Source organism: Numida meleagris, chromosome 5 (assembly GCF_002078875.1).
Source record: "Numida meleagris isolate 19003 breed g44 Domestic line chromosome 5, NumMel1.0, whole genome shotgun sequence".
NCBI lineage: Eukaryota > Metazoa > Chordata > Aves > Galliformes > Numididae > Numida > Numida meleagris.
In genome coordinates this window covers 58,417,598-58,431,891 of record NC_034413.1, presented here as the reverse complement: position 1 = coordinate 58,431,891, position 14,294 = coordinate 58,417,598, and the positions used below count along the sequence as shown (strand labels likewise).

The following is a 14,294-nucleotide window of genomic DNA, read 5'->3' as shown; positions in this document are numbered from 1 at the left end:
CTTTTAGTCATGGACAGAAAACAAGACTGTGATGCTCTCTGAAACCAGCAAAATTAAAACAGATACTGATTAGAGATAACTAAAACTAAAATTTGGAAACAAGGATTTAAATTATGCTTGCTTAGAGCTTAAATAGACTAACTTGTTGCATATGGAACAGATTAAGAACTGGAATGAATTAATCATTGAGCTATTAGAATAATACCACTAACGTGAGCTGTATAGCAAGAAAAGTTATCTTTAGCTGCTCAGGAGGAATTATCTGCTGATCCCAGCTTGAATAAATGGCAACTCTGAGAAAAGACTGTATCAGTGAAGAAGTGAAGAGAAAAATAAGCCAAACAATTAACTTGCTTAAATATCTCTTACCCATATTTTCCAAGGCAAGTTTTCAGCTGTATTTCCCCCGATTTCAGTGTTGACATGCCAATTCACTCTGCTTGTGAATAATAATTACAGCTGCTTGATAAATGAATCTCATATTAATGTTAAAAATATATTTACAGTCACACTTGTCCAGGATTTTCTAACGTTTCTGCCAGAAAGCTGGAAAAAAAAGATACAATTTTCTAGGATGAAAAATGAAAGAAACTTGACTTTTTTGGCTGGAAGTAGCTTTTTAATATTTTGTTAAAAGAGAAACCATTTTAATTAAAAGAACACTATACATACAAACAAGCTAAATAATTACTCCACATACATTTGCTATGCATCCTGCCCCCAGGCAGCTATGGCAGTTAATGCCTGGAACCATCCAAGTTACAGGTAACACCTGTTCAGCTTAGGTCAGACTGAGTCCTGGTTAAGGCAACACTGAGCGCCTTTCAGGGGCTGACTGCCTCTGGGGCACAACATACAGGTAGGGAAAAAGGGAGGGGCAAAGCTTGTCACTAAATGAGATTGCCATTTTTATTTTTGTTTGAAACCTTATCTTGGTGAATAATGGGAAGAAATCTCCAGTTGTGTTTTTCTGCGTTCATGAAATGAGAGGTCCTACCAACTGCTTACAATCGAACATAGAAGCAAAAAAATGAAAGAGCAAAATGGGAGAAAATAAAGCATAGGAGTAATTCTTTTGTCTGCCCATCAACTATTCATTGTTACAGATGGCAGATATATTCCTCTCTTGCCCATACAGATTCATTGCTGTTCTGAGCTACGTTTAGACACGGTATTTTATCAACATCCTAGATATGGACCAGTCGAAAAAACAAAGTTTATGACAATTTATGGCTCCAAAATCAAACAAGTGCTCTTATCCTTTAAAACACAGAGGAAGCTGACCGTAAACATCATCAAAATTAGCTCCAAGCTATATTTTTAAACACACTTTGTGTGAGAATATGTTGCCCTTCTAGGGTCTGGAAGTTCACTTAAAACTTGGGGAAAATGCCAAGACTTCCTTTTGAAAAGCTAAGAGAGTAAAGGAATGAAAGGAAGAAAAGACCAAGGTCATACAGCATTCCAGCTCCTTTATCTTTTTTCATTCTACATCCTTATCATGCAGGAGCACAAGCTATCATTCAAAACAGTCTTTGTTCATAGCCACCTACAATCAAGGAGCACAAATCAACTCACAAACCCCCCATGTATGGTCCCAGTTATACTGTTTCCAGGCAATTTTCTACTGAATACTTGAATTCCTAAGTAATCACCATATGCTAGTAAATATTACTATTCTCAATTTCTAGGAATAAACACAAGGCAGAGAGAAGCTTTATTTTTTAGGCAAGATAACAGAGCAGAATGAAATAGTATTAATCAAATGTTAATTTTTTTACCATCTTCATAGCAATTATAAATTTATATAGTATGTACATAGAGAGACCCATATACAGTTACATTTGCTCATGTGAAAATACTCTGACATCTATTCTATTTCCCAGAGAAAAGAAAAACTACACATTTTCTTTAGAAGAATTCCTCACAGCTTGTTGTTTTTAAATATTTGATGATACCGCTTATATTAATTTCTAGCAGTTATACTTTCCTGGGCACTCAGTGGTGTGGTGTGTGCAACTGCAGATAGGACGTTTTCACTGATATGGCAAAGAGATGGCTCTGAATTTCAGACTGTGGGATTATGGCAGGAGAAAAGTGGTAATTGATGCTACCCTACGTATACAGAACTTCTCAGGTCACTATTGCAATAAATAATTCAGCACAAGGTACTGATCAACCTAAGGTCTTTGCCTGTGTAGGCATACGGCCAGTGGGATTGCAAGAAGACTGGACCAAAAGTAATGCCACCTATTTTATTATGTTGGCCTACAACATCAGAGGTGGATGTTGGTATGGCAGTATTGGTATGGCAGGTATTGGCTTCCTGCCAATATTCTGTTGCATTTTGTTGCTGTGCAACAGACAGCAGCAGAGGAGCAGTCTGACAAAACAATGTCTGACACAGAAGTGTGTATGTCATTGAATTCCTCCATGTAGAAAAAAATTGCGTCCATTGACATTCATTGACGCTTGCTGAACATTTTGGAGACCAAACAGAGGATGTGAGCTCAGTGAGGCAGGGGGTGGTGTGCTTCAGCAGTAGTGACATGGCATGAAAGATAAGCCACGTTCTGGAAGGCCAAGCAGATTTTTACAAGCACAGCATGCAGGCTCTTGTTCATTGTTGGTGAAAATACATAGCTAATAGTGGTCACTATGTTAAAAATAACAGTATTCTGTAGCTGAGAATTTGCTTTATCAGATAGTGTTATTGTTCTCTTTGTATCTGTTGTAGTTTCCATGGAAATAAATGGGAGGCATTACTTTCGGAGCAACATATGTATGCTACAATTCACATTGTTATCTATCCAGAGGTGACAGTATAAAACATAAATCTGAGACTGAAAAACAAATAACCTACCTAATACACTAGCTTTGCATGTTTTATAAGCTGAAATGCAGGGATGATTCCAGGAGTATTTAAAATTCAAGAGTGCAATTATTATAAAATGCAGTGAGCAGCAAATCTTCTAATGGTAAAGAAGAAACGTGAAAAGTAATGGCTAAATCAATAACAGCTAGGTCCTGCAGTACATTTAGCGCGTCTTATGTGAATTATCAATAATTATTTACAGCATACAAAGATGTCGTTTGTGTTCAAAAGATACGCAGAAGAGAAGCACAACATAATGAATTATATACTCAGGTATATTGCAGGCAGCTCAGTTCCATTTTTAAACTAGGCTATTAAAAATGTCTCCAAGAAGCTCCACAAACTGCTGCTGCCTTTTTTCTAGACCTGCCTGTTCTGGGGCAGTTGCACCAAACCCAGCTCCCTCCCTAGCTGCTAGTTCACAAGAACAACTTCCCTCTTACCACCACCTAAATCAAAGGTGTTCTTGTGCAAAGATCCAGCCATGAAGAGTGTTAATGGTTCCTTAGCCCTCAAATCTGCAAGCAGAGACCAGGTACAGATTTTTATTTGCCACAACTCTGCGAGTTTGACCTCTGGTCATAAGAATTACTATTACCTAGGCTCATCATCGTAGTGTCTATCGCGCGTCTAACACTAATCACCCTTTAAGCAGGTAGGTACTCTGTGACCTATCTACTCCAAAGCAGATCCTTGATAAAAGAAACCCTCATTGTGGTGGTCACTACGTCTTGACAGTCTGTCCTCTGTGAGCTTGTAAATCAATGAGACCGAAGTGTCTGAATAACACCGTAAATATGAGCCAGAGAGTTTGGCCAGAAATTTCTTAATGTCCCTCTGAAGGCAAACCACTTTAGTACTTACAAATTAGACTGATCATAAGGTATGCAACATAACAAGTATTTCCCGTCTAATTTTCAGTTCCATAATACGGAACATATTTCAGATGTTCCATACTAACAGGATTGCAGTGCCCAAAGGCACAAATCATTCTTCAGGCTCTATTGTGCTAGGAGCTATTCAGAGACACTAAGAGGGCCTTTTCCCACACAGCTCATGAGCCTAAAATACAGCACTGTGTGCAGGCTGGAAAAATATGGTTACAGTCACATACATAAAAGTTGATGTATTGATACTTCATGTTTTATATTAATGATAGAAAAATAAATGTAACTGCCAATAAATGTAATCTGCTGTTCATCAGGATCTCATTTGTTGCCTGATTTTATAGCAGAGAGGACTTTGGAGGAGCTTTGCATTAGAAGAAGCTAATAGTAGCCTTTTGCATCAGCTGAGGAAGCTCTCTGATGTGGTATGCCAGACAGTGTATTACATGTTGACAAAATAAGGGCATATAATACAAATTATTTGATATACCCTTTTCAGTCAGGTTCTGATTTCTAGCTCTCTTGCGCAGCAATGGAACATTCTAGGATGAGAGGTAATGGCCTCAAGATGCACCAGGGGCAGTTCAGATTGGAAATCAGGAAAAACTTTTAAGAGAAAGAGTGGTGATGCGCTGGCACAGACTGCCCAGGGAGGTGGTGGGGTCACCGTCCCTGGAGGCATTCAAGTAATGTGGAGATGTGGCACAGAAATAGGCAGAACTCTTATTTACTATGTGTCTACCTGAACACATGTGGATACCAAAACTACTTTTTATCTACCAGTCCATCAACAGTTCCAGGATTCCTTTTAAATAAAATATGATAGTGGCTGAGATTGGGTGAGTTTGGATGGGCCTGAAATATGAAATCCTGATTAGTGTAAAAATTCTACTACAAGATTGACAAAAAGCAGAAAACATTTTTTCCTAGAAACTTCCAGAGATGTAGGCCAAAGCTGCTGAAATAACATGGGTTGGGGAGAGTGGAGGAGAAAAATACAATTATAAATTGAATGGTATTTGATCCAATGAACCCAGAAAAGATTTTGTTTTGCATGAAAGGGAAAGCTGGCAACTTTGAAGAAATTTGGTCTTTGTTCTTAATGTTACATGATTAATTAGAGATAAGACATTTCAAAATGTTTCTTAATTTATTTGTAATTCCCAAGAATTTATTATTTTAACTTGGTTGTATGATCAAACTTTAATCTGCTAAAAACAAAAAAGAAACAAATCTTTATTTCTCTTGTGGTCCCTCTTAGTGTTGTTCGCTCCATTTTTTCTCTTTTTCTTTTTGTTTTCCTTTTTCTTTTTTTTTTTTTTGAGAGAGAAATATAATATTTAAAGAGGAAAAAGGAACGCTATTATTCTCTTTTTTATCTTTGATCCATAAATGGCATATTGACATGCTTCCTTACAGTGTACAAACAGAATTATATTTATTTTATCTATAATATGTTGAATTTTCTTATTATTATACTGGAGTGTTTCCATAATCTTCCCAACATTCTCAGATTCTATTTAGATACCACAGCACATGCAAAATTCTGCTGCTATTCTGGGATCTACATTCAATGGAAACTGCTGTATCTAAGGTGTTAGAGCTTAATAAATACGTGTTCAAAATTCGTGACTTTTGAGTGTTCCTGTAACAAATCTTTCTAAACATAGGATCATTTAAAAAGTATTCTAATGAGTGTTTACTAAGAACTCTGCTTCATTGTGTGACTAGCAATGCTACTTTCTCATAGTGCATGACAGCTCAGTGCTTTAATATTCCACACAAAATTAATCCATTTAAAGGAAAAATCTAATTACACATGAAATGCTTACATAATTCTAAATTAATTACACAACTACTATTAAGTGATTCCTACATTATCATAAACCCCCCAAAAATGTAATTTTACTGTTCAGCTGTTACTTCATTACCATAAAAATCATATCTCAATAGATCTAAATTAAATCCTTAAAGAAGGTACTGTGAGGACGAATATGACTGATTTGTAATTAAAATGGAAGGTTAAGTCAGTTAGGCCAATATTTAATGCTAAGCTGGTGATGATTGGAAAGGCAACATTCCCAGCTGCTTAGAGGCTCTTGGGCTGCGGTTTAAAGATCTTGATAGTAGAAATAAGGAACTGTTCAATCTGCACACGTACTCTGTGCTAACATTGAAAAATCAAAGGCTGTCCACCGAGATTTTCCAGAGCCTGGTAAGACACTTCATTAAGAAGTTTTAAATGTGGATAGTATTACTGGACAACAGGCCACAGATGGATGTCTTATAATGAATGTCTTATGAAAAACTCTTTAAAATTGAACAAAAATAAATTATTTCCTAGTTTTGGAAAGACAGAAATTTCTAAGGGTGGTAAAAATATGTCAAAAAGAGCATTCACAACCATAATCAACTGAGAAATTTGTTAAAGTTGGTGTTTTGGATTGATAAAGTCCCATCTAGTGAAGCAAACAGCTGTAGCTATGATTAGAAAGGTGTTTTATCACAGGTACCTAGGATTGCCTAGAGAGGCCTGTGATTTCCAGTTCCTTTTTTTTTCCTCCTTAATTGTTTCAGTCATTTTTCCTTTTTAATCTCTGTTATTCCCTCATTTTTTGCTGGAAAACGCACAAGAACATGTGAAAAGAAAACTGTTTCATGAGTCTCATTTCTCCTGTTCATCTTCTATCCAGAATAATGATCAACCTTCCTCATAATCTTTCCTGTAACCAGAAGCCATTGCCTAATTCTCCAGCAGAAAAGAAACCTGACAAACATCCTCTCTAGTTTTGCTTTACACCACGAACTCCCACCACAGTTCCACTGCAGTTTGTCACCAGTTTTCCCTCTCCTGGTCGGTCCTACCTTCTCCCTGAGCAACGCTGAGGTAAAGGCAATGAATCCATAAATCTTATCTATACTGCACTGCCAATAGTTGTAGCCTTGGTTCTTCACACAAAGCAAGTTGTGGAAAATCTGAAATGGCAATGCATTGGTTTATTGTTGCCACACAGCCAGTGTGACCTTGGCTAACTATTCTGTTTGTTGTCTCCTAGATTTAGCCTCTCCCAGCAAGGTAGCATGTAGCCTCCTTTTCCCAGAGACCTTGCTGAAGACAGACAAATAGCAAACACTTTTCCAAACAACTTGCTGTGAAGCTTTACCTGTGAAACAATGCACCCTGAAATTCTGATATTTGAAGCAGAGGAAACATAACACGGGCCTTTTTTTTTCCAGAAGACTTCAGTACTGTCCTCCAAAGGCTTTGTCTGGAATTAATCAAAGAGAAAAAGTCCTGGCCAGCTCATATCCTGACCATGTTACTGGTTCTGAGGGACTGATCCTCTCACCTGGCATCATTTGGGTCTGCTGCGATAGGACAAGGGGAAATGGTTTCAAACTAAAAGAGGGGAGATTTAGGTTGGTTATAAGGAAAAAGTTTTTTTAAGACAAGGATAGTGAGGCTCTCACACAGGTTGCCTAGAGACACGGTGGATGCCCCTTCCCTGTAGACACTTAAGGTCAAACTGAACAGGGCTCTGAGCAGCTGACTGAGCTGTAGATGTCCCTGTTCATTGCAGGGGAGTTGGACCAGAAGGTCTTTAAGGGTCCCTTCCAACTCAAACGATTCTATGAATTTCTTTGAAAGCTCAAAAACATCCTCTTCCTTTTCTCTCTGTCCAAATCATTTTGTACACAGTTCAATAGGGTATTCCCTCAAAAATCAGATACCTTTAGCCCAGTAAACACCTGGCAAGCAGTGGAGATGTTTCTAGAGAGGAAAGTGGAGAAATTGCTCGCCAGTGGCTTGAATAACAACAGTGGACTGACAGTATGAAGCAGAGTAATTCTTCAGTCAAATAGCACCCTTGTTTCTCCACCTTTGTCTTTCTCATTCACCACAGAGATGTTCCCATTCATCTGCAGGTGACAATCTGTACTTTCATAGAATGATAGAATCATTAAGGTTGGAAAGACCAAAAAGATAATCTAGTCCAACTATGTGAACACACAAATGACATGACACTTGTAGGTTTCTCTCTTCACTACTTTTGTTTTACCACTACCCCAAAGAAACAGAAGCTGTGTGACCATCATGCCCATCCAGCCATCTCACCTATAAGTCACAAACCCAGCAGTCAGCTCCAACATGAAAGAGACAGGGAAACTCACCCCAACTGCAGCTCCACTCCAACACATACCACCCTATCGTGTCCCCTTGTCCACGTCCACTGACTGAGGTAGGACAGGGATGTGCTACAGATCACCCAGAGATCCTCCTTATGGCACAGGACAAAGACCTCTGAGCACTGAAATGCACCACATCCCTGCTGCTTCCTTTACCTGCCCCATAGCCTTAGAGAAGCACAGCCACCCCAATGGGCAGAGGTGTTTGGGATGCAGGGTGGCAAATACTCCTAATGGGAACTGGAACTTTGTATCCACAATTATCACCTTCCTGCTGCCCTCTCTCAGCAGGGAATACAGCAGACTAACAAAAAACTACAGTCTAGTCAGGCTTTTGAACTTTTGCTTGTTTCTTGGTTAAAAAAAAAAAGCTAAAAAAGCTTGGAAAATTTAGCAATATCTGTGAATTCAGCAAATGCATCCATGCCCTACAGAGTCTGCAGGTTAACTGTATTTTAATTCTTAAAGCTCTCACAGCTTCCTTACATAAGTGTCCCTTCTTGCGCAAAGGCAGAGACCCATATTAAGATCCTCAGCTGAAATAATCCTCATAGCTCTGCGGCTTAAGATAAAACTGACAACTTCTATCAGGTTTTATTCTTCAGGACATAAACTGAGGGTCAAGAAAGTATGTGTTCTCCATACGATAACACTGCAAATTTGGTTCCTATCGGAATATTTTTCTTTTCTCTGACCTATCCTAGCACTATACAGCTAGAATTGGCATAACAGTTTTCTACAAAAGTATATCTGGGCTTTATTCAACTAACACAAACAGAAGCCTTTCCTTGACCACCTTCCTTACATTAGTAGACACTCATTCTTCATCTTAGATGCCACTCTTAAAAAAAAAAAAAAAAAGAATGAGGGCAAAATCATTTTTAGATGTTTTCAAAGCATGTGACAAGGTAAAACAAGGTGCAGAGAAGTAAGGGACATACACTAGCTATACTGTGTTTGTTTTTAAAATGAAATTGAAGTATGTGCAAAAGGCCAAAACAAGATGTTCTCATTTCCTCTTCTTCAGCTTACATTTGGCTTACCCAGAGAGAACAAATAGAGCTTCTATAAGGGCTAATAGCATGCACTCTCCTCCTGTACAAATATATGTAGGCAAGAGTCTTGTCCCTTTGAACAGGATTACACAGTGCTGACTGTAGAGAAACTGTTTAGACAAAATCCTTCTGATGTTTTTAGTAAAACATTTAATTTTCTATGTAAACAAATGTGGTTTAAATTTTCTTTCTGCTTTTTTGGATTCATTTACATTAAGATTTTGAATCAAAATAGGCTGCAGAAACCTTCCCACCAAGTAAGAATTAAAGCAAATGTGTTGGGGACTGTCAAAACAATAAACAAGTGGGTCATGCAACTGTAGTCCAAACTGACTTGGGACTAGAAGGAATGAAGGAATGTGTCAGCAGGGTTCATCTGGCTTCCACAGAGCTTTTTTTACTTATATCAATTAAAAAAAAAAGTATCTGAAATTTCTTGAAGAGATACTAATGTCTGCAAAGACAATTATTGTAAATCTCATTCCTAGGAGAGAACCTAATTATTACTCTCTGCCAGATGTAACAAGTCAGGCAGACGTGACCCCAAATTTTAGATGCATGAAAGCAGCATTCAATTATTAAGTATGATTTATGCTTCTTTTACTAGCAGCTCCATTTAGGAATCTATTTATGCATAAATTCAAAAAGTGGCAGAATTTAGAGTGTGTGAGTTTTGAATACCAAAGAGTATCATAGAATCATAGAATTGTTTTAGTTGGAAGGGACCCTTAAAGGCCATCTGGCCCAATTGCTCTGCAATGAACAGGGACACCTACACCTATAGGTATTTTCCTCATGGCTTCATTTTTTTTTTGTTTCAGATATATTCTCCCATTTTCCTTTCAGGTTCAATATGAGACACAGGAAACATGATTTCATTCCTGCCTAACTCTGAGAAACTTGTCTTATTGCAAGTCTAGTGCCTTAATTTGAATATAAAAGGGTTTTTAATTAATTAGTTGAAATTAGGCAAATAATTTAATTATGCATAAAAGTAATGGATAAGTATTTGGCACAACTGTTAACACAGAAATATATTTCTCCTCAAACACCCAGAACTATGGATTTGAGAGGCTGCAAAAATGAGAAAAAGCAAGTGGATGTGTGATTAGAGGTAGGAAGGGTTGATTAATCTTTCTCAGCTTTGAAACAGAGGATGGTACTTAAAAATCTGAAGTTTATGGTGGCCAAAACTGAAGAAGAAGAATAGAAATTGATGCCCAGAGAGGTGGCCAAACTCCCATCACCTGAGACATTCAAGGTCAGGCTGGAGGGGCTCTGAGCACCCTGATGGAGCTGTAGGTGTCCCTGTTCATTGTGGGGAAGTTGGACTAGAAGACTTTAAGGGTCCCTTCCAACTCAAATGATTCTATGAGCCTACGATTCTATGAAAGTCCATCTGCAACAGAATGGAATTTTCTATATATACCACTTCAGTATAGGATTTCTTAAAAATACTAATAATATTATTAAACACACAAAAAAAAGCTTCTGCAGCATTACAAACTGCCATAAATTCAACTTTCAGTGACTAGATCATGCTTGAAATGAAGTTACAACACAGATGGCTTGTAGGTAGATAACCCACTCTGAGTAAAGGCATCTTCACCAACAGAGTAAGTGTAAGATGCCAAAAAACTCTTAGTGGAATACCAAAATGAAGCACTTAAAAATATAAGGGAGTTCTTAAAGTTTCTTACCAGAACTTTGCCAATACTTAATAGGCCTGGAGTGTACTGGAATAGGGAAAAGAAGTAATAAATTCCATACATCTTCCTCAGTTGTCTCTGTAACACTTCCAAGAGAAGACAGTGAATTTCCCAAAAGGAAACCTTGGACAAAGAGAAATTAAAATTACTTAGAGACTAAAAGTATTTAAAGGAATTAAAGATTAAGCTTTATTTATTCAAATGAGAGCTTGGCACCCAAGTGCCTTTAATAATCTAGCCTAAGTGACTAAGAGCCTTGGGTCATACAGAACAGGACAGAAAATTAAGACAGGATTCTGTCATTTGTGTTTTGTCTTCAGAGCATTTCCCACCTGCCTTACTCCTCTCTGCAAGCTTTTAGCCCTCCAGAGCTCTGATACAGAACAAAGACTAGAATAAATATTTTTTTTAAAGGATTAGTAATACTAAATTTTCATATAAATAGCCAGATTCAGAATTGTCCACTCCTGAAGCAAAGAACTTGATGTAATGCATGAAGGGTTTTTTTTTTTCCTTTTTGAAGGGAAGAGGTTTTTTTGTTTTAAAGAGGAAAAGACGTGAATTTGGGTCTAAGTAAGGAGTGTTAAGAGGGCTGGTATAAACCAATCCCATATTTTAAGCTGTCACGTTGTGCTACCAAGTGTGGGATCATGTCAGTTTGTGTCAGTCAAACTGTGTTGCAGCACGTAAAGCAACGTGATAGACTGCCAGCCAGCTGTCCTTAATGCACAACAGGCTCAACACTGACAAACTGAAACAACATCATGGGAAGCTCCAAAGGACAACTACGGTGATTAGTGTGAAGACTTGAGGCAGTTAAATAGCTGTTTGCTAATGAGGGATGGAGCATGACAAGCTAGTACTTGAACTGGCTGGTCAGAGAAAATAGATGGTTCCCAAGCTGCATTAGGAAGGGTCACCCAAACCTCAGCTCTGGGGGTGAGGAGAGTGCAAGAGGCTGAGAAAGAGCTGGTTTTCAGCAGGACACGAGGACAGCTGGAATAGCAGTGGAGCGAGCAGAAAAGGCAATACTTCGTACATTGTTTATTTTACTATGGGTAAAATTAAAGGGTGCGCTCAATGGGGAACAAAATATCTGCTTGTTAAACAGGGATTTCATTAGTTGTCTCACTCATAAGGACACACAAGACGCTCACATGGCACATGAGAGCAGACAGCACTTAAAAAAAGCCCCTGAAGAGTGTCTGGAAGCCTAGCCTTTAACTATTCTGAAAACAATAAATTGTGTTCTTTTTCCTTGTTTAATCACCCAGAACCACCAAATTCAGGTTTTTTTTGTTATGATTCTTTCAAAAAATCACTTTCCTTAAAATTTCACCACTTGGGGTGCACATAAGACTGCAAACTTCTGGTCTTTTATTTGAAGAAGTCACATGTAAAGGTATTTACACGGATGTTTGGAAACCTTTGGCACTCTCACGTTTTGAGATAGCTTATCTCAGTGCACGCAGTCCCATCAGTTTGAAGTATCTTTGTGAGAGTCTAACTATTATATTATAAGAGACAATCTAGAAGTTATAAATTAGGAGGAGAGGCTTCAGAATGAAAGGACAATTTAAAAATTTTATGAAAGCTATTTGAAAACAATCTCTTTTGGAATGTGGTTCTAATTCACAGCATTCAAAACCTGACATTGAATATTTTCTTTATAAAATTTTTACATAGCTTAGAATCTACAAAACATGAAAAAAAAATAGGGCTAGATAAACTATACCCAAGGTAGACTCTACCCAAGAAAGGCCGGAGAAGTTCAGGTTATTGAGTATTTGTCAGTAAGAACATGCTCAGATAAAACATCTCAAAAGCTGCCTGTAATCCATCAGACCAGTGGCTCAGTAAAAGTTAGGAGAAGGAAAAAGATGCATAGAGATGAGTCTAGATTTACATAAAATTTGTGTGAGCAGTTATAGCATAGAAAACAGTTTATGGTATACTTCAGTATGCTTGTTTTTGTGTCCTGCCATCTAAATCCATTGCTACACCTGAGAAATTTATACGTTTCACATAGCGTACATGAAAAGTAATAAGCCTTAACATGACCTAGGTAAAATAAATTCAAGTGACATTTGAAATTCACACTGTTTTGTCAGGAATCCCATAAAACCCACCAACTCGCAACCCAATTACTTTTTATAAAGGCTTGTGATACTTCCTTCATCTGATGCTCCCCTGAGATCTATGCTCCATTGACACCTTATGTGGACAGTAAAAAGAAAAAATTGTCATGCATTTTATTTGATTTTATTTATTTTTAATCTCCAGCTTTCAGTTATTTCATCACTGTTGACTAGATCAAAGGATCCTCTAGTGTCAGAACAGATTTTCCTCCACAAGTATAAAGCTCATGGAAGATGGAATGATGCTCTTCAGTACTAGCCAGTTCTACTGCCTTATATTTTAATTTTCTCAGGATAATTGTTAAATTATTACTCACTCCATTAAAAAAGTCCTACCTTCTCCTTCCTAATAGTAGCTTCGTACAAAGCTAAGATAATTTAAGCAGTTAATAAATAACAATCCTTCACCATCTGCACAGTTCTTTATGCTATGTTATTTATTTCATCTCCTCTCAGAAATAGCCCCAGTTCACCCTTCTCTGAACCTAAACCGGAGCAGTTTTCCTGTCTGAATTCATTATACATAGCCTACTTTTCTAATTGAAATAATGAAGGCATTTTCCTGTTCTCTACTTTATCTAATTTCTTTCAGTACTAACCATGCAATTACCAGTCATATATCTCAGACACCCTTACTAGTAAGGAATGGAGAGCCTGAATCATCTACCACAGTTTCCAGGCAAAGCTTTGACTCTCATTTGTAGCAGGGCAGACTGAAATGGAGTTTAGTTAACATAGTTCAATGTTATAGCCATTTTCCTCCTGCATCACCTTGGGGCAAGCCCCTTTGCTTTTTCATATTTCAATTTTCCATGCTGAAACAGAGATAATGACAGGATTCCGCTTTCCAAAGTACCTGGAAATCTACTCATCATTACATTTTCAAAGACTGAGAAGTTTCTCTGAATATTACCAATATATTAGTCACTGGTTTTAACTCAGCTTCACTAGCGAGCTGATTGGCTCCCTGATGAGTATATTCTAGCTCTTCAAGACTAATGAGTACGCTTTAATCTTCATCTCTCCAGCAGAAGGATCCTTGACTATGCTTATACAGAAGCTGCTGCCCCTTTCCAATCTTGCTCCTCTGCTCAATCATTTTCTATACAATGGTTGTTTTTATTACAACATCTCAGAGATGGGATGACAAGCACCGCATATCCAGCCATAGAAGAACAGGCTGCCCAGAGAAGCTGTGGATGCCCTGTCCCTGGAAACACTCAAGGCCAGGTTGGATGGAGCCCACGGCAGCCTGAGCTGGTGTGTGGCAACCCTGCTCTTGGCAGGGAGTTGGAACTAAATGATGTTGAAGGTCCCTTCCAACCCAAGCCATTCTATGATTTTATGAACTTAAGAGCAGCAAAGGACAAAGCACCCACGTTATATTCAGGTGGGAATGGTTGGGGAGTACTGCAGACTAAGTCCCACAGCCTAACACTCAC

At 38.0% G+C, this 14,294-nt stretch overlaps 1 protein-coding gene across 47 annotated transcripts in view; it reads right to left on the bottom strand.

Annotated features, from left to right (window-relative positions):
- LOC110399220 overlaps positions 1-14,294 on the bottom strand; it is a 585,449-nt gene that overhangs the window by 288,509 nt on the left and 282,646 nt on the right. For all 47 annotated transcript variants that reach the window (XR_002438981.1, XR_002438982.1, XR_002438989.1 and 44 more), the window contains one exon: positions 10,706-10,837. Coding sequence is in view for 1 of the 47 variants with exons in the window: in XM_021397545.1 (XP_021253220.1) it covers positions 10,706-10,837 (132 nt within the window). In the remaining 46 variants the exon portion in view is untranslated. The remainder of the gene's footprint in view (positions 1-10,705; positions 10,838-14,294) is intronic.